This window comes from Haliotis rubra, unplaced genomic scaffold, assembly GCF_003918875.1.
Source record: "Haliotis rubra isolate DU_JTF1 unplaced genomic scaffold, ASM391887v1 Scf72, whole genome shotgun sequence".
NCBI lineage: Eukaryota > Metazoa > Mollusca > Gastropoda > Lepetellida > Haliotidae > Haliotis > Haliotis rubra.
Genome location: NW_025767435.1, coordinates 1,403,375 through 1,429,233, shown reverse-complemented (window position 1 = coordinate 1,429,233; position 25,859 = coordinate 1,403,375). Strand labels below are relative to the sequence as shown.

The following is a 25,859-nucleotide window of genomic DNA, read 5'->3' as shown; positions in this document are numbered from 1 at the left end:
TAATACACAGGTTCTGTGTCTGAATATTTGGGGTTTCTTTTTCTGTATTGTATGATGTTTGTATTTCCTTGGTTCAGACTATGGTGTTCAGATTCAGTTTACGTTGTAGTGTCAAAGTTTTGTATATAGTACCTAGATGTCTAAACATCAGTCTGTTGTACAAAGGTTCTGTCCATAAAATAAAGGTTCTGTATTTTTGTGTATTGTAGTGCATACCATATGTATGTATTTTCTTGATTTTGACTGAATCAAGGTTCTGTTTTTAGTGTCTAAGTTGGTTTATAATATCCAGGTTTGCCTGTAGGTCATTGTTCTTCTAAGGCATATATGATTTGTCTGCAATTCCTAGGTTTTGACTGTAGTATACAGGTGTTGTCTCCAAAAAAACTTGTATTTGTCGGACGAACACTTTCATGTACAAGACTATTGTAGCACTGCCTACAGTACCAATATATCATTCCCTGCTACCCCACAACAGTCAATAGGGGTGTAATGCTCACCACAGTGGTTCAAGTGAAGAATCAACATAGGCTTGTGTCAAATCACAACTTCTGGTTTTCAAAACCAACAAAATACTGTAGTACACACAAATATTAGTAGATTGAGTGGTTTGATATCACACACAAAACGCTCACACATCAAGAACACACATTGGATGCATCAACAACTGGTTTTCAGAATGTTCTGTTTGATTCGAAATAACATGGACATGTCAGGAGTGCAACTGTCTGTTTATACCCGTTGCATACCCCTGACAAGACAAACCGTGAAGAAAGCAAATATAACATACATCAGACAAAATTAAAATATTTGTTGTCTTATTTTCAACTTGCCACATCTGATTTTTTTCTAGATTTGAAACAATGGGCACATAATTGTAATTTGCCTCCTTGAAACAGAGGCAGGAACAAACTTTCAGGCTACATAACCAACTAATAACACAAATACTCAGAAGAACATTCCAAGATTGTATAATTTGGGGACAAGGACTAGTTTTGGGCAAGAACTTGCTTCCACAAAGCAACCTTTACTACCTGTTCTTCCTGGACCAATGTTAGCCATTACTGATCAGTGTAAAATCCTGGCCCATGGATATATGGAGGAAATTATGGAAGAATGACCCCAACCTCACACACAACATACTAAAACATGTGGCATCAAGACAATATAACAGATGAGTATGATTTGTTAAAAACTAATAAAGTTCAGTATCTCAGTACTTCTGAAGGCAACAGTGTGAATACTATCTACATAGACTCATACCAGCAGAGGCTAAAGGAAAGAATGTAGAAGTCCAAGAATTGTCATTTACCAACTACTAAAGATTGACATTTGTAACTGTTTCATTGTTTTCTCTCACAAAGATGCGCATTATAGCCTTTTCACTGAAGCTTATACAACCTATGTTGGCAGTTCAGCCCTTATGTCATCTGTCCCTTATCTAACAAATTGATATGCAAGTTGAGATAAATCTTACCAGCTTATCTGGGGAGTTGAAATAATATGTGAGGGTAAAACAAATTCATCTTTGACTTCTGTCTTTTTAAAATGCTCCAGAGAAACATTTGACATACTTGAAAACAGCCAGTTCAGTCTAAAACATCAGATGTGCCCTTTTTGAGTCAAGTGAACACAAAAAGATCTGATTACAAGGGAATGTTCATAAACTTTCAATACATTCTGAGGTTCTTTAAACCAGGAAACAAAACTCAGGAACTAATAAATTCATATTCACATTACTTCCTCACAATGTATATAATCCTTTAGCCACATATGTTGACAAACATACAGTTACTGTTTAACCTCTGCTTTGCCATGATACAAGCATCACACCTGAAACGTTGGTCCCTTCTGTCAGCTTCAAGTGTTATCTTCAGTAGTTCATCCTTACAAGAAGAAGTCATCACTTTCACGACTTCCATGGTTACTGTTAAATCCTAATGATCGGAACTCCTGAATGCTGTCCATATGGCACCTCTTTTCATTGATGTCAAAGTTTCTGGTTCGCCCTAAAGCTCTAGGAGAACAGGCCTTCAGGTCAAATGGTTCGAAGTAACGATCCTGCAAAATAGTAATTGAGGGATTGAAGATTCACATCTCTTTAGCATGTTTAGCAATACAAGTACAAGAAAGCCAATTAAGTTTGCAAGCACAAATAGCTATAACATGGGTACTCCCTTGAACATGTTAAAAGCCTGGAATGATAAATGACCTTAGGTGAGCATTGCCATCACAAACATGCCAATTTCTACCTCTGATGCACATAAAGCTTCAGCATGATGATAAACATCGGTGAAAGGATGGTCCACCTTGCTGATGGTTGTTTCAATCAACTCATTTCAATATTTACTGGTTGCTTTCAGGTTTATCAGGTTCAATAAAACAGTTGGTGATATAATTTCCCCACAATAATAAATATCAGTTTATTTCAGTGAAATTCATTGCATAATATACAGATTGAAACTTTGCTTGTTGTTTAACACTGCTCGCCCATATTCCAGCTATATGTCAACAGTCTGTAAACGATCGAGTCTGAACCAGACAAACAAATCCTTGTTTGGTATCCTGAGCATCAATCTACACAATTGGATTCGGTGAGCCTGACCACCCGATCCTGTTAGTCGCATCTTATGACAATTCAAGATCAGTTCTAACCTGGATCTTCACTGTGTGAAATAAAGTATAAATTATTAGAAAGTTTCAGGGAGCGTGGTTTGGAAAACATTACTGGATGAGTTTGATTCTAAAACCAAGTTAATATTTATTTTCCTAAGACATAGTGAATTCATGCTTCAAATGTTACAGTTAGATATTCTCACAGGATCAATCACTAAATGGTTTTTCAAACCAATGATCTATCTCACAATCTTGACCATGTTATATTTATAAGGATTCTTTGGTACAAGCAAAATCATCAACAAAAGAGGGTGTGAGAAATCACTGTTCTAACGTATTAAGCTTCATCACTGGGTGCTGCTACATGTATTCAGGCTTATACTGGACTATGCAAACAGGGTTTGATGAACTCACAATGTATGAAGGTGTTGCATCATTAGTGTAAGGTTTGAGGAATAGGAAGACTAAAAAAACCCTGCAGAAACATCCAAATACATTACAAATAAAACAAGTTCTCTTCGAGTAATATTTCTCACTGAACATTTGATGCTCAGCAGAAATTCAGTTGAGTGAGTGAGTGAGTTGAGTTGGGTTGGGTTTTACGCCGCTTTTAGCAACATGTCAGTAATATTATGGCAGGGGACACCAGAATTGGGCTTCACACATTGTACTCATGTGGGGAATGGAACCCGGATCTTCAGTGTGACCACTAGGCTACCCCACTGAACCTTTAGTTAATTAAAATAACACATCTCCATCAGATACCCAAACTAATGTTCACCCACCAGCAGACTCTTCAGGCATGTTGATGCAATGACAAGTGTTTCTGGATTACTTCAGAAATGGGCTTCACACATTGCGCCCATGTGGGGAATCGAACCCGGGCCTTTGGCGTGAGGAGACACTAGGCTACCCCACTGCCCCAGAAATTCAGTTGAATTTCGAGACAAGCATTATGCATTTTAAAGAATTTAGATCTATAAACTTAACATGCTTCTCTATTGAAAACATGCTTATCTACTTCATAACATAACATAAAAAATTAAAAAACATTCTCACCTCATGGGAAACCAGTTCTGGGAATGTATCTTTGATAAGTGGCCAGTTCCTGGGGGCTACTTTGGCATATGGATCTTTAGCCATCATGAGGAGGTCTTTCACTGTGTAGCGTATTGTAGAATTGGCTCTTGTACGATCTTGAATGAAGGAAAATCAGTAATTCCAAAACTAAATTGATGAAGGAATAAATTAATCACAACAGAAAAAGGTAATTTTCTGACTAAAATTGATATTTTATACTTATCCTGACTCATGCTAAATGCTTGTCTCATTCTTCTTGCGAATGATAGTGGAACACTTGAAATCCCTTGAAGTTCCCTTCTAAAAAGCGGACGTAAAATCACCACTCACCCACGAGTTACCTCCCTTTCCTCCTTGGCACCCTTTTGGTCACCTGACCAGCCATGTTTTGTCACTCTCTCCGTATGTATGCCCGACACCTGGATTTACAGGGAAATCCAGAGTGCCATAAGAGGGGAGGTCGGGAGGGCTGACCTCATGAGTCAGGATAAGTATAAAATATCAATTTTAGTCAGAAAATTACATATTTTTCCTTATCCTGACTCATGCTAAATGCTTGCTGAATCCGTCGGAATCGGTGGTGGGTCAGGCCATTTCTGGATTCTCTGGCTGTTGATTTACGTCCTGTATTACCCCCCATGGGAACTTATGACGGCACTGCTGATGATTCTGCTCTTTCAACTTCCTCTGATGAGTGGGGGAACCACAACTTGTCAGATTTCTTCCGAAACTTCTGACATCTTCGTGTGGATTTTTAGATATACTAATGTTCCATTAGTTATCTATTGCAACTCAATCTCTTGATGCGCGCCTCAAGTGGAGATGGGACCCTTCTTCATGTACGAGTATGTCCTATACAAGTACAGGGTCTATCACTCATGCTAGCCTGCCCTGGACGTGTGCATGGACTTTAACCATTTGCTCTCCAGAGCGTTGGTTTTCACAAGTCACATGATAAAAGGATGAGATTTTTTCTCAGCGCTTTATGGAACCGTTAGTTGTGCTACAACAAGTGGCCCAAACTGGTGAATGCCTGAGACCTCCTCGGTGGCAATGTCTCTGAGGTAGTGGTTGGCAAACACCGTGTCCGATTTCCAACAGCAGCCCTCCATTGTTGTTGTAATCGAGCAGTTTCCATGCAGAGCAAGTGTAGACGCCAGGGCTATGCCTTCGTGGGGATTGGAGGCCCGTGGAGGCTCAAGTCCTGCTGCTTTGTAGGCCCTTAGTATAATGGCTCTCATCCATATCGATATCATTGTCCGTGAGACTTCCGTGGGCATCTCAGTGGATAAGGGGATGAATAGGCTTGAATTTTCGTATCCTTATTTTTGTCCTTTGTAGGTAGACTTTTACTGCTCTGACAGGGACATAAGGATAGATCCTGTGTATCCTGTGGCCCAAGGACTGTAGAGAGTGCTGGGATGTGGAACTGTCTGTCAGGCTGGCCGGGCAGTTGGTTCTTGGCAATAAAATCCCTTCTCAGTCCTAGATGTACGATGTCACGATATCTTGATTCAAATCATGTTTGTTCAAAGTCCAGAGCATGTATTTCTGACATCCGTGCTGCTGTTGCTAGGGCAATCAGGAACAGCGTTTTCTGAGTCAGTTTTTCAAAGGATGTCCGTTCTAGAGGCTCGTAGGCATCGCTGGTGAGATGTTGTAGAACTATGTTGAATTTCTTTTGTTGGTCTTCCAACTTGAACGAGCGTAGTAGTGCCAGTATCTCTTGTCAGCTTGACACCCGTCTTCATGGTGATAACTGTGCTGAGTGCAGCCTGGTAAGTTGAGAGTGTTGAACCTTTTAAGTGTCTCGTCTGTCGCAAATGACACAGGTATTCCACCACTTGAAGATGGGTTGTTTTTACCGCTGTAAAGCCTAACCTCGTTGCATACTGTTCAAATCTCTGCCACTTGTCGTCGTACAAGTTGCGAGTTGATCTGTGTAGAGCTGGTCACTGCCTTTGCTGCTCTGGCGGAGTACCCTCTAGTCTTCAGGCAAGCTTTGATACGCTCCACGCATGTAGCTGGGACAATGCCGGATTCCTGTGAGCTTGCTTGGTGTGTGGATGGACGAGTTGGTTCGACCACTCTGGTAGTTTCAGGGTTGGACTTCCGAGTTCTTGTATGAGGACAGGAAACCATACCCTCGCTGGCCAATAGGGCGCGACCAAAATCAGTTGCAGCGTTGTCGTCTGCTTGATTTTCTGTATTACTTGTGGTAGTAGTGCTGGAGGTGGAAACGCATAAGCGTTTAGTCCTTCCCATGAGATGCTTAAAGCGTCTGTTGCCCATGCCTGAGGATCCGGAATCCGAGAGACGAATGTTGGTTTGCTGCAAACAGGTCTATCAGTGGTGATCCTATTGTCTGTATGACGAACCGGAACGCTTCTGGGTGTAACATCCATTCCGTCGGGGATGGTTGTAGTGGACGAGATAGGGCATCTGTTATGACATTCTTTGCTCCTGGAATGTGGCATGCCTTCATGTAGATGTTCAGGTCGTCGACGATGATGAACAGGAGATAACTGAGTTGTAGCAGACTTGTTGATCTTGTTGATCCCTGTTTGTTGATATAGAACGCTACTGTGGAGTTGTCCGTGTGGACCGTGAGCCTTGCGTTCTTTAGTACGTTGAACCAGTGTTGTAAAGCGTTGATCACTGATTTCATCTCCAACAGGTTGATGTGCAGACTCTGATCCTGACTCGACCACTTCCCTGCTGCCACTTAATTGTCGAGGTGGGCGCCCCATCCTTGTAGCGATGGATCCACGTAGAGATGAGTGTTGCAAACCGGCTCTGACAAAAAGGTTCCTCCGCAAACATTTGACTTCCGAGTCCACCATAGGAGGTATGGTTTCTGGCTGTCCGGTAGTATCAGCGGATCCAGACTGTCGAGATGGGCGTTCACAAATATTTGTAGTGGGCGCAGTTGTAACCTCCTCTGCAAGTCATGTCTTAAGCTGAGGTGAGTAGACTGAGCATGCTTTGCCAAGCACGTAGTGTCAACGGAGAGAGCATTGCTTGAGATATCATATGTTGTATCTTGACCCAATGATCCTCTGGGACGACTATGCGATTCACCGGCGTGATGAGTCGTATTCCTAGAAATTGAAGATCCTGTTTCGGCTCCAGTTCCGACTTGAGGAGATTTACCAGCCATTCTAACTGAGTGAGAAGCCTGATGGTGAAGTCTAGTTGCAGCCTGAGTTGACTGGGATCTTGATGAACTTGAATTCCGTCGTCCAGGTAAAAAGCACTGCGTAGACCTCGACGATGTAGATATGTGACGATGGGCTTGGTCACTCGAGTAAACAACCAGGGGGCCGACGATATTCCAAACGGTAGAAGCTTCCACTGGAAGTGATGTCCGTTGAAAAGGAATCTTAGGTATTTCCTTGAGTCTGGATGTATTGGGATGTGTAGGTACGCATCTTGTAGATCTATGCTGGCGAGGTAGTCTGATGGACGAACGAGATGTCGGAGCTGAGGAAGATGTATCATCTTGAATTTTGCTGGTCTGCGGAGATACTCCTGGTTGAACTTCCTCATGTTGTAGATGAGCCGAAACTTCTCCTTGGAATTCTTCTTCAGTACCAGGAAAATTAATAATAATAATAATAATGTGTCCATTTATACAGCGCCAAACTCCACATGCTCATAGTGCTAATAATCAATAAGGCATTATTGAAGTCCATAGAACTTTTTGTAGAGAAAGGTTTTGAGGTGACGCTTAAAGTTTTCAAGGGTTGGAGACAGCTTAAGGTCATCAGGGAGAGAATTCCAAATGACCGATGCCATGTTCTGGTAAGACTTGTAGCCAAATGATTTGAATTTCCACTTTGGTACACAGAGCAGATTAGATGAGGATGAACACAGAGTTCTTGTTGGCATGTAAGGAGAGAGGAGTTCTTGAAGATACAGGTGCAATACCATGAATGGACTGATAAGCAAGTGTAAGGATCTTATAGTCAATGCGAGCTTCAATAGGCAGCCAGTGAAGAGACATCAGGATGGGAGTGATGCGGCAATGTTTAGGTTGGAGAGTAACTACGCGGGCAGCTGTGTTTGGGGAGAAAAAAACGGGCCAGGGGTGGAAATAACTTTAAAATTGCTAGTGTACTCTGGTACAGTGGCACATGTAAAATCACTTGCCCTGGTGATTTTCCCACTATACCGGCCGTTTTCTTGTTGATTCTTTAAATAAACAACATAATTAACATTGGAAAGTCAACTGGACACCGGTACAGTGTGAAATACAAATTTGTTTTTGCCCGACGAGGCCTTCATGAAAAAAACACTGGACTCGATTGCGTCGGGCAATGAAAGGGGACGTTTTTCGCCGTAGGAAGAAATGACAAGTAACCTCTGTGGGAGAAAGAATGCTGGTACAGTGGATGAGACCTTGATTTATTTCTTCTACTGCATCTTTGTGGAAAGTAGAGTCTTGATTTGTTTGCCCGCGTCGTCCAGTTTCTCTGTCTGGTCGGCATCTGCAAGTTGAAGGTTGAAGGCCAGCGGGTTGCTTGTAAGCGGCGGGGTGGCTTCCAACTGTATCTTGTTACCCTCTGCGTAGTATCTGGGATACGTAGTCGTCCTGTAGTATTCCCCAATTCTCCCAGTACCGTTGAAGACGTCCACCCACTGTCGAAGGTTGTACAGGAACGGCTGGGGGTGGAAGACTCCAGTCATTCCAAAACTGTCCTTCAGCGCTTGGTTCCCCTGGCAACCCTGGGTGCTCGGCCTCTTCCTGGGTTACTCCTGGGGACTCCGATTTGACGACGAAAAGAACCTCTTCCTCCTCTTGAGCTGGAATACTTCTTTTCTCTGGCTCTCTGGACTCCTGCAACCTTGGATTTGTTGGAATAGCGCTGGGACGTCTGGCGAATCACATTTGCCAAGGTATCTATGGACTTTATCATTTAGGTGTGTAACCTCTTTGATGACTTCTTCAATCCCTCCCCTGAAGATGGATGATGCTGACCATGGGGCTCTATATAAGGACTTGGTGAACGGCTCACTCCAGGTGCACGATGACAATAATCCTTGTCTCCTCAGGAGAGTCAGGCCTGCTGATGTGGATGCTAGATGCTCCGACATAAATTGGTGGTCCTTTTTCAGTCAGTAGCGCAGAATATATCATCCAGTCATCTTCGTCGGTGGAGTTCTTGAACTTCGAGATGAGTGCTTCGTTGATAGCACTAGACCTGACTAGTCCAAAGAAGGTACGTCTAGTAGTCGTATCCAGTTGCGCTAGCTTCTTGTCGTCTATCTTGTAATTTCTATAGCTGGAGTTATTGATGGTCTTGTAGTCCTCATCAATCTCTGGTGCCTTCAGGAAGGGTTCCATGTAATGTAAGGGGAATTTCCTGGCGTTGAACGTCGGGATATGCTGATTCTGGAACTTGGTAGCCTTATCAAAGGCTGAGCTGAGACTGTCCGGTACTTGGGAGAATGGGTCGATAGGCGGCAAGGCGAGTGTGTCGAAATCATTGTTGGACATCTTGTATGTAAACACTTCATCTGTGTCCTTGGAAGGTGATGCTAGGTCCAGGCCATTAGCAATCCATGAGGTTACTTCCGTATCGGAGAATATGACTTCACCTTCTTCCTCTGATTTAGACAACTCCCGCTCTGACTATCCACGACAACGTGAGTTTCTGTGCGAAGATCTGTATGACGAACTGCGCGCAGGTGAACGATTCCGATGTGATCGTGTATCCTTCCTGGAGTCTTGAGATCTTTCTCTGGGCCTTCGTGAAGGTTGATTCTTAGACGTAGTCTCCCCTCTGTAAGATGTGGAGTGCCTGCGAGCAGGTTCCCGATGTGCGTCTGATGGTGATGATCATCATACACGTCTGCTTCTTCCGGAGGTAGAATCTCGGCAGAGAAGGATCTCGTCTTCTGGGTAGAGCTGCGTAGAGACTTCGATGAAGTCTTAGGGGTAGTAGCCTTCTCTTTCTGCGTTGAAGACGATCTAGTCTTCCTCATCTGCGAAGAGTTCAGCTCCATTGACGACGATCTCTTATTGGCTCCAGAGTTCATCACTGGAACAGCGACCTGCCCCTGTAAAACGCTCAGCAATTCACTGGAATTATGAACATCGGGAGCAGTAGTTAACACAAGGTTATCAGCGCAATCACTCGTTTTAGACCTAACTTGTGAATACCTTCTTACCCAGTCCTTTGTATGTCTATGAATGGAAAAAAGGTAGTTATTGAATTAAAAAGTGGTTAAATTCAGACAATGTTTACAGCGAGAGCTGAAAGAACATGAAGTAGTGCAATCAGGACATAATAAATGTGGATCAGCCGCAGACAACCGGTACCTACAACAAATACAAGTTTTCATCAAATGTAAACACGATGAAAGAACATAAAACGTATAAATTAGATCAAATTTTAAACCAAATGGTAGAATACAATCCTAAAAGCCATATACAGCAATAATTTTGACGTAAAGGTCCTAAATAGAAAAGGATGTGTGCCGTACAGGGACCCAGGTGCTCTCACAACTGTCCTCACGGGCGAAGAAGGAGAGAGTTACAAAACATGGCCAGTCAGGTGACTAAAAAGGGCGCCAAGGAGGAAAGGGTAGGTAACTCGTGGGTGAGTGGTGATTTTACGTCCGCTTATAGAAGGGAACTTCAAGGGATTTCAAGTGTTCCACTATCATTCGCAAGAAGAAGCAGACAAGCATTTAGCATGAGTCAGGATAAGGAATTTTTTTTAGATATAATAGCCACCTAGAGAAACTGTGCATTGCTAAATTCTTTTTAAATCTAAAAATATACCAATGAAAACCCATGCTTCTGCTTCTTCACACAAGCAAGGACCACCAGGACTTATCCCTGAAGACCATCTACTGGGAGCTAGTGTTGGGAATTGGTTAAAATCTCATAATTGATGATTGGTTTATTACAACCGATCAATCATGGGTAATAATTGGTTAGCGACATTTATGAAATTTCCTGGTTATTTTTGTTTGCACAAAAACAAAGAAAAAACGATGTAGTTCTTTGGGTTTTTTGTTTGCAAATTTCACATCTTTAAAGGATGACTAGTATGTTCGGAACATATATTTCTTGGCTCTTTAAGATAAATTCAATCATGACTTGGACCGAGCTTGTAGTGCTCATGAAATGTAACAAACAAAACCAATCCTGTGAAAAATATTGTTAATGCAAAAAGTGTTCCAGAATTGTATGTGTTCAATTATGAGAAAACATGATCGATTGCTTGGTCGTTCAGTGTACAGACCCACCTTTAAAAGAAGACATACAGGAAGTGGGAGGGTCACAACTTCTGTCTTGCTCATCTAAAAGTGACCACTCCAGTTCACTCTCATCATATGAGCAGCTGCTGCGGTTGCTGCTTCTTCCACTGCTGCTCATGCTGCTGCAAGAGAGCCTCTGGTCATAATCTGCCAAAACAGAGCAAGTATAGGGATACCAGTAGGCTATATACTGAATATTATGGGGTTAAACAGCTTTGGTGTGACTTAACAAGTGTAGAAGTAAGCACAGCTCACATACCCCTACTTCCCACTTTGGGACATGGAAATGACTGATATTGATATACATATATAATGTGACAAGGATCAGCACCTCTCATGACTTTCTCCTTGACTCCAAACTTTATACACGTTAGATAATAGTCTTGCCATTTACTGATTATATTAATAATTGAACCTTGCATGTATAGCTACAGAGATACGATCCGGACAAGATAACCATCAAACACACTTTGAACCAAGTCATGTTTCCATGGAAACAGCAAAAAATAAAATTCTGATTTACTTCAAAGTAGCAAAGGGCACATCTATGGGTAATGATTAACATGTGTGTGAAGTTTGGTGAACCTAGCATGTAAACATTTAGAGATATGTTCCGGACAAAGTTTCGGGATGGAAGGACAGAACAAACTCACTGTAACCCTTTTACTTCGTAGCGGGGGTATAATAAATTAACATCTCGGTGGCAAGATTTTGAAATGATTCATAATATAATGAAACAAAGATACAAGACAAATCTTATTGATAACAACTTCTTGATTTTATTTGTCAACGTTCTGGGCTGGTTCTTGCCCCTTCTTCAGGTGGATAATGATTACTACAACAACTTCTAAATGCCTTTGAAGAATTTCATGAAACAAAGACACCTTACACTTGCTACTTACTCGGTTTGAAAAGACCAGGAACTTTGGGCATGTGAACTTCTATTTCTTTTTTCTGCATCTGATGGGAATATCAAGGTCATGCCTTTAAAGCGGATCCACCATGAAATAAAGACTAACAACTAGTCTCTGAAATGAACATATTCTACAGAAAAAATATTCATAGTAAGAAAAACAAAATACAGTAGAACATGGATATAACGAACTCCAAGGGACCAAGAAATTTAGTTCGCTATATCCGTTGTTCGTTATTCACATTTGACCGCCATCTTGGATTGTAGAGATGTAGAGACATGTATATGCTGAGGCCACAAATCTTTATTCTTGTCTATTGACATAACATTAAAATTCTGAATTTATCATTCAGACATTAGCTAGAACATGTTTAACAATAGGCTTTTCTGACTTCCCTATGACTAACAACTTAAGTTTTTCACTCACAGTCATGTTTGCCGCTACCAACAATGTTATTCTCTCTAGAATTTTTACCCCCACTGCATTTTTCTGATTTAAAGTGAAGAGTTCTGTTTGGTTTCATTTTGAAGAAGAGGCCAGTTTCGTCAGCATTGAAAATGTTATCAGGCTTGTACTCTTCAAGATAGCCAGCAGGCGAGTTTTCAGCCAATCATTGACGAGGTCGGGGTCAACAGATGCACTTTCCCCTTGAGATGATTTACATACGATGCCACGCTTCTGTTTGAATCTGTCAATCCAAGCACTATTGCAATTAAAATCTAAATGACCTAACTTAGATGCCAATTCATTTGCCTTAGTCTGCAACATGGGACCATTTAAAAGGAGACATTAATCTGTTACCACATTTGTTTTGCAATTTCATAAAACACACAAACAACAATTTACAGTTTTCTTTTCTTCCTTGCCAAGTGCATTTGCTCACAACTTTCTTCAAGTCAATGTCTGAAGCTGAAGATGCATTCAGGCTAATCATGAGAAGTCTGTTGCAATTTTCAACACTGAGTCTGTTTCTATGATCTGTGACAATCAATTTTACTCTTGAAAACACTCTCTCAACTTCAGAAGTGGACTGGTGGAATCACTGTTGCATGGATGGACAGTAATTGAATAATGTTAGGATACAAGTTTCCAAGTTGAGGCTTCAGGCTGGTGAGGGTCTTCAATATGGAGGGAGGGTGAACTGGTGCCAAGCCCCTGAAAACAGCTCCTTTACTTGACTCCATTCAAGCTGTGTCTGGTCGACGTCAAGTCCAAAGTGCTCTGCCAGCTGTGTTATCTGAAAAGAAACAAATGCATACATGTAATTATAATAAAATCAATTAAATCATTAAAATGAATCTTATTCCAGATAGAATTCCATTAAATTTCACATAAAGAAGAATCTTCTAAAAGTCAAATGTTATGACAACAGTATCAAATATAGATATATATCATACCTCAGCATCCCCATGGAAAGTCAGGAAAGAAGGATCTCCAGCCTTCCTCAGATCCAGTGCTGATAGGTTTGTGATGATGGGTGTGACCTGCAGCCTCTCTTCCATGTTCTGTATCAGGTGATCGAGAAAGATGTCCTTTGAAGCCTTGATATCTGTCCGTCTGCTCTCAGTCTTTCCAGGTCATACAGGTTAGCAAGCTGATCAATGCGATTTAGATATGGGCCTGGCTTGTCTCTTTCATTTTCTCAAAGATGCAGTGCTACTTTGTATTTGTGGTTCTAAAACACTCAAATCCAAATCCAGCCAGCTCGAACAGCTTTGTTAGACCAGATAACAAAGAGCACACATCACATAGCAATAGAATAGTGTAAAGTCTGTCATAAGACTTGAGCTGCCTGTAGAAGTCCCTCAGCAGTGACACTCTGCTTGTCCCCAGCCTTCTTATCATTGCCCATGCCTACAGCATTCTCTAAGTCAGCAAGGATTGATGGGTAGCACTGCCTCACTGCATGAACAGCCTTCTCATGACTAAGAGCCACCGGGTATGGACAGCCTTCTTAATTGTAATAGGGCCTCTATTTGGTTCATCTGACGCGGTCGCCTTCCATTTCTTTAGTCAACAGCTGCATCTTTTCCAAGCTTTTGATCTCACAGTGCTGTAATGGTAGTACTTGAACAGTCCCATCAGCAGTTCATCCACTCTTTCAATGAGTGTGACAGACTTGAATGCTGAACTAATAGCAAGCTGAAGTCTGTGATTAACACAGTGCACATCAATCAAAGCTGGGTTAGATTTCTTTAGCTGTGTCACAACACCATTCTTTTACCTGTCATTACTGCTGGTCCATCACTTGCAAAACAAGTCATCTTCTTCTGGTCAAGATTGGCCTTCTCCACATAGTCCTTCACACTCTTCACTATCGTATCTGCTGTTCCATTTGGTATTTCGAATTCTGTAGAAATGCAAGTTTTGATTCTCCATTCTCAACATAACGTCCAGCAACTGCAAGATGCTCTCCGTCGAGACATCAGTGTACTCATCCAACATTAGTCCAAATGAACTGCTATCTTTTATCTTCCCAACAACTGTTTCTTCAACAACTTCTCGGGCTTGGCATTCTATGAACTCCTGCACTGTACTGTATCCAGTGTGTGAAGCATTTTGCCGTGATTCAGCATTGCCAAGTTTGATGCAATCTCAAGGTCTATGCACAAGTCAATAAGTGGTGATATACAAAGTTGTGTGTGTGGCAGGTTATGCTTAATTAGGAAAAACAGTACTTTCTGTGCGCCTTCCAGTGCAGTTTCCTTCCGCGGTATCTTGAGAAAATGTTTTCAATGGACACTTTGTCATCCTTTTCCATAAGGATTTGCGCCTTGATGCATTTGAGAATTCTCATGGAGGGAAACCTTATCATAAGTCGGACAGTCTCAAGATCCAACTTTCTGTCCAAACCTGAGATCCATTTCTGCCCTTGGTGTTCCACTTGGAGCATAATGAACAAAACATCATTCCCTTCTTTTGTCATCTTCCGAAAGTACCTCAACCAGGGTCGGTTTTGTTGCCACTTTGTATCAAATGCAGTCTTGTGACCACCATCTTTCTTCTTTGTTCGATCAACTGACTCTGTCTCATGGTGCCCTTGAGTTGTCAAATGAAACAACCTCTGACTCGCTCTTAATTCGGTCTGAAAAACAATATACAAAAGTTAATATACCATATTCAAAATATTCTTAGATATTAAATTTGAAATCATGATTATTATTACAAAAATATCACACACAAACACACCTGAACGTAAGTATCTACTGTGAAGAGCTTCGACAGCTAGTATGGCTTCCCATTGTTTGAAATCAGATCACGCTTTTACTCCTTCAAGACGTATTACTTGTTTACAAGGAATGTTCTCACTTCTAGCCCCTTGAAATCATTTGTAGAGAGCATCTTCTACATCTTGGTGATTGGCAGCTCTAAACTTTTTGCGGGCGGGGCCAAATTCAGTAGACACAGATTTTGCAAGAATAGATTCGTGATTCTTAATAATGTAACTGAGAGCGGATTTTTGAATGCCAAAGTCGAAAGCGATGTTTGTCTTAGATTTTACACCTGAATCTACAGCCTGAATTATCTGAAGCTTGGTGTCAAAGGTGATAGCTTTACGTTTGCCTGCCATAGTGACGAGAGTGAACTGAAGACCTGTATACCAGTCAAGCTTTTAACACGATATGTTTGTTTTGTTAATTAATTAATGACCATCAAACAATGTTGATTCGCCGCCAACAAGGTTGATGTATACCGCTAAGTGGCTGAGCCGACACTGAGTGAGTTTGCTAATCACATCGTTAATTGGGTCTTGGGGTTAGTAAATCAGTTCGCTATAGCCGATAATTCGCTACTCACGAGTTCGTTAAACGCGTATAATTTTAATGATATTATAAAGGACTACTGACGGGACATTTAAATTTGTTAGCTGTATCCGTTTGTACGCTAAATCCGTGTTCGCTATATCCATGTTCTACTGTATAATTAAAAGGAGCCCTGAGACTTTCTTCATTTCCAGAAGCTGTGGAAATCTAGACTTGCCACATTTTCTAGACTTATATTTCAGCAGACATTAGCTTCCAAACTGCATGAACTAAGTTATGTCAGAGACAAGTGCCATCTAATGCTATTTTCTCTTGGTGATATAAACAGAATTTCATTCGAGAGTCGAAATAATTTCTCATGGAACCAATGCAAAAATGAAACAATGTAAATTGGCCAACAGTATCAAATTTCATTCTCACAGATCAACAAACATTAGCTGTCAGGTAGGTAGTATCAAGGGAAATACATATGTCATACATGCCAAATATTGGTTACTCAATATCTGTAATAGTGCTAACACTTTCATGATCTCAACATTCTAATCATTACATTGTTACATCTCTCAAATACATTCCTCAATCTAAGTAATATTCAAAATGTTAGAACATGTCCCACACATGGCCAATGTCTGGCAGATCAAGGTGGGGATTTAGTCTCTTGAAGACTCCCAACACGCCACCCAGTTGTGTCAGTCTATCAATGTTTTTACTTGCCCAACTTTGAATGTGTTGACTCGACAATTATCCATGTTTTCATTCCCTTTAGTTTGAGTGTGTGCCTCCGTCTTTTTCAAATTTCTGAATTTGTCCAGTGTTCACTCACCTCTGATGAGTCATCCTCCTCATTGTCTATCTGAATCAGCTCTCCATTCATGTGGCATGCTAAAAGATTAGCAGCTTTCTGAAATAGATATCTTTTCAAACTGAATGTGAACAAATTGTGACACCATTTTGCAACACTTGTATATGAGACACTTCAAGAGTGTAAAAATCTGTTCCTTTCCAATCTTTCCCCGTATGTTACTCACTGCATGTGTTGAGAAATATCAGTAATATTCACTCTGCTGGTCCAATTCAAAGTGTAATAACTAACACTGCCTGGCTCTGTCTGGAATTACAAATGTTCAATCTAACCCCAAATGTTTAAAGATTGTCAATTCAGGAAAAAAGCATTCAAATGTTTATATAAACAACATGACAACATGTATCCTTATAACTAGCGTTGGGTATTGGTTAAAATCTCATAATTGATGATTGGTTCCTTACAACCGATCAATCATCAAAAACAATTGGTTAGCCTCATTTATCAAATTTTCCTAGTCATGTTTGTCAATGCATTAAAAACAAGAACACAAAGTCATCAATATCCCCTGCAACGGCAAAATACTCTTTATGAATATGTCTACTAGTTGTGAATATGTCAAATGTTTTGGAGTGTACATAGCAAAGTGGAAGAAGCGTATTGAAAGGTTTTTAAGATCCGCTCCTACCACCAAATTAAGTTGAAGCCTAATTGTTGTCATGGAAATGCAACAAGATGACATCATCATAGCCACAGCCGAAGTCACGTTTCCATGGAAACCACAAAAAATAAAATTCATATCTGGGTCTAAACCCCAAAAGGCACATCTAAGGATCATGCTTGACATGTACCAAGTTTGGCTGAGCTATCACGAATAGTTGAGGAGATATGCTTCGGGTGAAAATGGCAACGCAGTAGCACTGAGTGAGTGAGTGAGTAAGTAAGTAAGTGAGTTTAGTTTTACGCCGATTTTAGCAATATTCCAGCAATATCAAGGCTGAGGACACCAGAAATGGGCTTCACACATTGTACCCATGTGGGGAATGGAACCCGGGTCTACAGTGTGATAAGTTTACGTTTTAACCACTAGGCTACCCAACTGCCCTTCTTTGTTAATTAAAATAACACATCTCCATCAGATACCCAAACTAATGTTCACCCACCAGCAGACTCTTCAGGCATGTTGATGCAATGACAAGTGTTTCTTGATTACTTCCTCCTCCGAGCTGTATAGTTCCAGTGAAAGAAGAACTTTTCTTCTTCTCCTTGTCCTGTGTACTACTGGATTCCTGCATCCTACAACCCCTCTGCTGCTCCCCAGGGCGGGGGAAGCTAGGAGGTGGTCTGCACTTCAGATTGTCCTGTAGGCTAGTCGTATACTGAATATTGTTATTCTTCTCATTGCACATGTTTGAGTTATTGAAGCCATTCCGCCCCTGGGGGTAGTGTTGTGTGATGATGTCTGGTGGATGGGCACGGCTGTTGGGTGGCAGTGTGTGAAAAGGTGTTGGAGGCTGCAATGAGAATATATTCTGTAGCGACTGAACAAGCTGAATTCAACACAGCTTTGAAGAGTGTCAATGAGATGTAGATATTTATCATCATGAAACTACTGCTTAATCATGATGTTGACAAACTCTTCCATGAGAGTATGTATATTATTTTTTTAACCTTAAGATTATGACTCATGAAAGATTTGAATTATATACATGTAGTTCCCAATTCATATTCTCTTAAGGCCTCAAAACAAAATGTTGTGGTTCCGATTACCCGACCGACCCTTGAATTCTGGTGCCGACCCTATCTTTTTTAGGCGGTATGAATAAAATAAACTTTCAGATACCATTGTTTTTTCCCGTCACCAATGGACATTGGTCACTCTGATAGGGAAAGTCGACAAGCTTGATAAACAATTACACATTGATAAACGTGTTATTAGTTTGTACCCAAAAAAATCCTAACTACCCTAAATTTCAAAGAGGTGTATTCGGAACCACAACATTTTTTTATTTGGCCTAAGACGAGTCAAACATAGAAGGCAAAGCTAATGGTCATGTCAATTACTGGATTCCTCTAACACTGTCCAACATCAGGGATTTATCTGGCCTTCCTCATAGGCCAAGTCAGCTGCAAGACATCTAAAAATCTCAGATCTTCCCAATTCAAGTAATAACACATAAATAATTCACTAACTTTGTAGAGGTACCCAGCAACTAATAACAGGACAAACACGGGACCCTGCATCCCATTGACACTTTGATGTAGAAGAAACATAGATACCACTGAAGCCTTCCTTGTGCATTCTGATGTGTCTTGGATTGGATGAGCAGATTTCACAAATTCCTTTGCTCTTTGCTGAATCAAGTTCACTTTGTCTGTGAAATCATCTTGCCCAAATTGTGTGTCTGAAAGGAGACCAAAAGATATTTTTCACTCAATTTTCACACACTTACACGCTTCAATTAATCAGAGCAATACCAATGCCATTTGGTTTTTGTTATATCAAGGAGAGAAGCTTCTGACAGACAATTGTGTATGGTCATCAGTGATCATGCTGGTTAGGCCTAACACATCAAACAAGTTGCTTCACTCATCAGTGATCGCTCTTCATTGGTTGTCTGCCAAATAGAGAAAAATGGGTCATGATAAACTCCAAGAGGTGCTAAAACATAGGTGGTATTGGTAAGTGTTGGAACTTTCAAAATTCCGAAGCAGTTATAAACTAAAGCCTTCAAGTTCAAGTATGAGACTAAGATTACTTCTGCTCTTATGACAAGCTCAGCTTGTGAAGTTCATATATTGATACTAAAGTATGAGAAATTTGTATGGAAGTACTTGCAAAAACAGCAGCCCCTGTACCACCATTACCAGTAAAAATCAGTACAAACCACTGTGCATTTCAAGGGATACTTTTACCTTCAGTTTGGTAAAATACATTCCTACTACCCAGTGTGTGAAAGAGCCACTGGCCTGCTAGCCCATGGCTAGTAAAAATCCAGTCGGACCAGTAAATCTCCACGGCCACTGGCCAGACTGGCTAGTGAATTTTCATAGGGCCATTTTGTAAACATATCACTCTCTCCGACTTGTTAAGGTATAATAAGCTTTATAATCATGCAAGATTACGGCCTGATAAAAATGTTCATCATATTAGCAGCTTAATGATGAAACCTGTGTCATGCAGACAATATCTTATTCTCATCTATTTTTGTAATCTTTTGCTTAGTTTCTACATTCACATTTCGGGCTAGTGTTATTTTGTGGGTTATTAACTTTCAGGCATAGCTAGCCCGACTGGCTAGCAAAATTTGGAAACTATTTGGCACACTGCTACTCCACCACAACATAAAGTTACCGTAGCAATCATATAATGAGAAACCTAAAAGCATGTCTTCCTTGACATCATGACCTATCATTTCTGGTTTGGAAAACATTGTGAATGCAGGACATCAACCAGTAGGCCATCAGTTTAGTGATTAGGCATTGGTCTCCAGACCAGCTGATTGGGGTCAGTGTCAAACACTGGAAACTCACCTGTGTCCTCCGGTAATTTCCTCAAAGGTCTTGGCTTCTTCAGCCCAGTCATTCTTGCTGCTCGGCCCATTACTGCAGTAGACATGACTGGAAGAGAAACACAGGTATTACACAGGGAGACAGGCAAAAAACAATACTTTTCTAACCATTAACTGCTCATTGCCAAGTGGCTTAAATCCCATGAATTCATATTCCACAAAACATGTCTCTACTGACCAAACACTTGATAATTATATGCAAAAACGGACTTGACAACATGAATGCCAAATATGGGGACTTGACAACGTGGATGCCTAATATGCTAATTGCTGCATGAACTATGACAAAACTTGACACCACATTATAGTGAATGGTATATAGTTATAGTTAGGGGGGTAAATTTCTTATTTACCACAAGACTCTGATGTTCTGAGTTAAACAATAGATCACCTTTTCTGTACCAGGCAGAAAGTTAATCACAAAGTGTTGAAAATATCTACTTTGTGCATTACCATATTGTACTTTGATGATCACATACTACAGATCTCAGCTGAAAAGTTAGCACAAGAACACTATATTCCTTAACATGACCACAAGTACTGTCATGCGATATAGTGTTTGTTATTGAAGGGCTCCTAGGGTCTTCCAAACAAGCTGGGAACGCCAGGAAAGACTATCTTTTACCTTATCATTAGGGTCATTGAATGCTGATATGATACGAGAAAAGCAAAGGAGGACTTTGACAACTTTCTCCTTCAAGGCATTCAAGATATCTGCTTCACACTAAGTGACTTTCACTTTCAATTTCAGATATGAAGTGAAAAACAACTAATTTCCGGCAAAGCAGCATCACAAATATTCTACCATACTTTTTGGTGGAAGAAAAACAAAATGATTCTAAATCACATCACTTTCATAGTTACTTTCCAGATAATATGTGTTCCGACAAGAAAGATCATGCATATGTAATTTCTTTGAATTCCAAAAAGATTTCCATGATTACTCAGATTATTGTACATGTTCACAGGCTTTTTGGAAGTCAATATTGAGAGACCTCAGACTTTCATTAACCAACAGCCTATAAATGAATGAATGAGTTGGTGTTAATACTGTTTTCAATTATATCATGCCATGACAGTATGATAAGGGATGAAAACCTAAGCAAACATACTAAGCCCCTTAACAGGTGCCTTTCTGCTGAATCTGTTGTCAGTGTACACATGTCTTCTCAGAATGTAAGAGTGCAATCCTATCTCAAGAGACTGAACTGTGGACTGCTTAGCTCAGCAATATAGAACTCTGGGTAACTGAGGTCAACACCAAGTTTACATGTTCATCCAAACATATGGGAACAAGGGATGTCAAATAAATATGAATTCACATAGTTTTTTAAGTTCATTCATTATAGCGTATCTTCAGTTTTTGACAGATGACATGCATTGTGGCTACTATACTGGGTATCAAAGTAGCCTCCTATACATCATTTTGATTACCTGGGTGCCAATACACAAAACGTTTGTAGGGCTAAGACATCCGTAAGCCTATGGTCAGCTATAGAGTTACGACAGGTCGTAATGTTATGAACGCTTTGTGAATCTATCAATAAAATTGTACATGTTTTACTAGCAAATGTCCTCCATATGGGGTCCGATTGTAAAGGCATATATTTCATATACTTAAACAGAGAGCTGTGTTGAGAAAGAATTATACAATTTTGTTATTTTAATCAGAACAAATTACTGTGATTTAGACTGCAATGAATATTCTTATACTGGCTTTTTTAGTGTGAGGTATATACATGCCTTGGCACAAGCCCACATGTTTGACATTTTTGTGAAAAACACTCGAAGGTAATTTATTTTCTCAATGAAAACTTTATCTATGACTCCACATCTGTTGCTGTAACCCAAACATGCCTGATGAGTTTTAAACTCTTCTCAATTGCTTGGGCTGAAAAAGGAACAGTATTACACTAGGACGAAGTCTCCCAACCTAAATGACCATGTTGGAAGTGGTGAAGTTGGTTTGTTTATTGTTTAACGCTGCCCTCATCAATATTCCAGCTATATGGCAGCGGTCTGTAAATAATAGAGTCTAGACCAGACAATCTAGTGATCAACATCCTGGGCACCGATCTATGCAATTGGGATACGATGACATGTGTCAACCAAGTCTGCAATCCTGATCACCCAATCTCGTTAGTCGACTCTTGCGCGGAAGTGGTGAAGTGTTAGCAGTACATAATCAGCAGGTGTACACTTTGGTAAAGTCAGAGGCCTGGAAGTATAACCAAGCTATTGGGCCTAGAGTCCTGAGTTTTTGGAACAATTGACTTCAGCGCTGTGGGCATCTTGGTGATTTTTTTAAAGCAATTCTGAGCACTGGTTTAGGAGCTATGTTTGGTACAATATATGGCGGAATAATAAGTAATAATCTGAACAACTACAAAAGGTCTCCTTGCCTGGAGGCATGGAGCCCTAATAAAAGTTGCTTATTTGGGATTTTTTTCTGTGTTTTGACCCCTGGACTTGATAGCAAGCCCCCCAAACTTTCTAATGGTCAAGGTCACAAGGTCATTTGACTGGTCCGCCACAAGAAAAAGTACTTTTTTTGTGAGCTAATATGCCGCTGTTATTGCCTCTTGGCTGAAAGCAATTGGTGTTTCTGCTTTGCCCAGACCTTGTGTATCATATGGGATGGTCAAACTTGGCGATAACGATGTCCGACGTCTGTCCACCAAACATCCGCTTTCCCATTTTCTCCAGAACTATTGGACATACAATACTGAGATTTTGCAGAAAACATCCCGTTGAGTGTACCGGTACCTACTAATAGTATAAATGTCAAGTCATTCGCTTTTCACCTTTCTTTGCTATGGCAATATAAAAAAATAATTTTAAATCTAAGAAGGCTACCAAACGGTTGGAAATATCCCCTTTGAACAACAATCTAATATGATCGGAATCTCATGACAGTCACATATCAAATATGGAAGCTATTGGGTCAATACCGACAGAGATATATGCTGTTTTATGCCGTCCTGATCACATATCGCATTTTTGCACTTTTCAATCCAAAATTTCCACCAAACTATGCGACTTCTGATAAGCACTTAAGAACATGAAATGTTCAGAGTCTAACACTAATGTGTCCAGTCCATTTGCAGCACTTTCTGAGCACAACCTGAGCAGCTACGCTGATTTTAAAGAACTATACTTGGAAACTACTAGAGTTCAATATGGCCGCCCAACGATGCACATTTTGACATGCATTAAAGAACAAAAAATATTTAGTACAGCAAGCTACAACAAACTGGCAAATACCAGCAACGTATCTTAAATAGTAAAGAAGGTACCATTTTTTTATAACTAATTTTAGGAGAACAGAAACAATAGAAACAACCATCTAGATATCCGCAAATCAAGATATCGAAACACCGTCCCAGATTATTCATGTTTGAGGTATGGACACTATATGTGCAAATTTTCAAAGTTCTGTAGCTCATACATTCAGAGCTACAGATTGCGGAAATGGCTACAATTCAAAAACGGCAAATTTCTTCTGAACATCTGAAATCCAATATGGGCACCAAACCATGTGACTTCTGACATATGACTATGTACAGCAACCACAGGCGACATCATAACCAGCTTTTTCAAGACTTTTACCTGGAAAGTTTGCTTTTGAAAAAATCGTGAAGAAGTCTTAGAAAGTTTTTGAAGAGAACTTTGGCCCGGTAGTACTAAATATGGTGGCCATCGAAGGCATATCCTTGCACTTTCTGTGCACAATTTCCACAGTGGTTACTGGACATTAGTTATGGAAAGTTTGGAAGCTCTGGAGCTGATGGTTCGAGCTCAGCACATTTGGAAGACAAGTACTCAGAAAAAAGGTGAAAAACACTGCCCAAAACTTCAATCCAATATAGCTTCCAAACGGTGCCTTGTAGCTATATTGGTCCTACACTTGAAATTGTAGGGTTTCTGATTCCGGACCTGTACCAGAAATTTGGAGGTCTTTGGACCAGTAGTTTTGGAGATTATTGGTCTAGAAATTTTTGAATTATCTGCCCTTTGCTTTTGGGCCTAGAGTCCTGAGTTTTGGGCGCAATCAACATCAGCACTGTGGGCACCTTGGTGAGTTTTTGGAAGCGATCATGAGCACTTGTTTAGGAGCTATGTTTGGTACAAAATACGGCGAAATAATAAATAATAATAATAATCCGAACGATTACAATAGGTCACCCTGCCTTGAGGCAAAGAGCCCTAATAATAACTTGAACAATTAATTACAATAGGTCTCCTTGCCTTGAGGCATGGAGCCCAAATGAATGTAATATGTCACATATAAAAACTACAGATAAGAATTGAAAAAAAATATGGAAATGTTGAACATGTAAGAAATTCTTTAAATTATTGATATAACCCTTTTAGAAAATTGTTTCTGGATAACACCTGATAATTAGTTTTTCAGCACAATGTTCCACTCTTTCATGACTGAGGATTATTTGATTTTGTAAACATGACTTGTACAATTTGTTTTTTACAATACTTTTTCACTTATATGTAAACTTTGCATATGAAGGAGTGTACAATATTATCTACATATTAAAAATTATTAAAGTAAAGGGATGTTGACCTGATTACAAAATTACATTTACACTATGAAAAGTTAAGAAATTGATGTTTCCACACAAACCATTCACAGACGTAAACATTCCATTACACATGGTTTGAATAGCAAAATATATTGCTGTGGGTGGGTCGGTTTTCTTTCTTATCTTCCATCTATGTTGCGCTAGAATTCCAACCGTTCTCGTGTCGTGTAAATACAAACAGGCTGTCCGCTCAAGTTCTTGACGCCTTGATTTGGTCAAATGGTATAATGCGCTCAACGTGAAAATAAACAAGTGGCATGGTTGTGGAGTCAAAGTTTACCTATGTAAACCAGATGACTAAATAATACACTGCTAGAATCTAATTTGGAACGTGTTCTTTGCGCCCTACCAGCCTGTAGTCACAGCCTATGAATGATTAATAAGAGTTCCAATAAGTGGACATACCACAGCTCGGATAATCGCTTATTGTTAATGGTATCTGCAACAGAACTAGCTACGCAACTGCTTATATATACGTCATATTCTTGAGTCTATTAATACAATCGTAAACGATGGGCGCTGTTCAACACAAATCGTCAATGTCGGCAATGAACAAGTGGAATGAACGCTTGTCAAAGTTACGTCTTGGGTCAACAAATTTGAAGCCTAAACTATGTCCACATAAAGTTTGGATAAAGCAACAATCCCAAGGAACAGTGATAAACAAAAACTCAAGAAAGACACTACCTGCCTGAATTTGTGTTGCGAGGACCTTTCTGTCTGCACCAGCCTTGTCACCAACAAGTGGGTTTGAGTCTTCGGTTCCACGTGCAGGTCAGAGGTCGAAGGGAAAAAATGTCACAGCGCCCTCTTGCGTTGATGCCGTCTAAATATGCAGCTCGTTTGCGGATGGTTAGACGCGGGCAGGGGGTGGGGGTTGGGGTGATGAGAGGGGGATTAAGCATCGCAGATCACCTCCACCCCCAACACATTGAGAAACGGCCTTTCAGGTCCGATATACGTTAATTCTGTAATATATTAAGGAAGGACATAAAACCTCACCAAAGAGTTGAGTCGGGTGTATTTTTAACATGTACTAAAATTATTTCATATTTTTTCATATTATATTGACGGTATCATTGAACCCGATAGCCATGTTACGTCCATTATGATTGTGGATTGTAGAATCATGACCACCTAGTACATTGCAGGTACATTATTTCCCGGATCTTGATTACATTTACTCTGTGATTGATTAAACGAAAACGGCATATATGCATAAGTAAGTCCCCAATGACGTC

At 40.3% G+C, this 25,859-nt stretch overlaps 1 protein-coding gene across 1 annotated transcript; it reads right to left on the bottom strand.

The window, feature by feature from the left end:
• On the bottom strand, positions 1-25,380 carry LOC124259428. The gene is made up of 9 exons (XM_046693570.1): positions 25,306-25,380; positions 19,983-20,069; positions 18,729-18,853; positions 17,612-17,962; positions 16,470-16,547; positions 11,871-11,928; positions 10,957-11,115; positions 3,676-3,812; positions 1-2,061 (listed from the first exon to the last, which is right to left on the bottom strand). The coding sequence occupies exons 2-9, from the start codon at positions 20,065-20,067 to the stop codon at positions 1,888-1,890; spliced, it is 1,167 nt and encodes a 388-aa protein (XP_046549526.1). The 5' UTR covers positions 20,068-20,069; positions 25,306-25,380; the 3' UTR covers positions 1-1,887.
• Between the last annotated feature and the right edge of the window lie 479 nt (positions 25,381-25,859).

Bases quoted from the DNA above. Each gene is read 5' to 3' on its own strand.
- LOC124259428 (XM_046693570.1), bottom strand. From the start codon at position 20,067: ATGTCTACTGCAGTAATGGGCCGAGCAGCAAGAATGACTGGGCTGAAG. The intron at 16,548-17,611 runs GTGGGTGAACAT...TATCTATTTCAG, and splicing joins CATGCCTGAAGAGTCTGCTG to AAAGCTGCTAATCTTTTAGC. The intron at 3,813-10,956 runs GTGGGTCTGTAC...CCTTCATTCAAG, and splicing joins CTGTATGTCTTCTTTTAAAG to ATCGTACAAGAGCCAATTCT.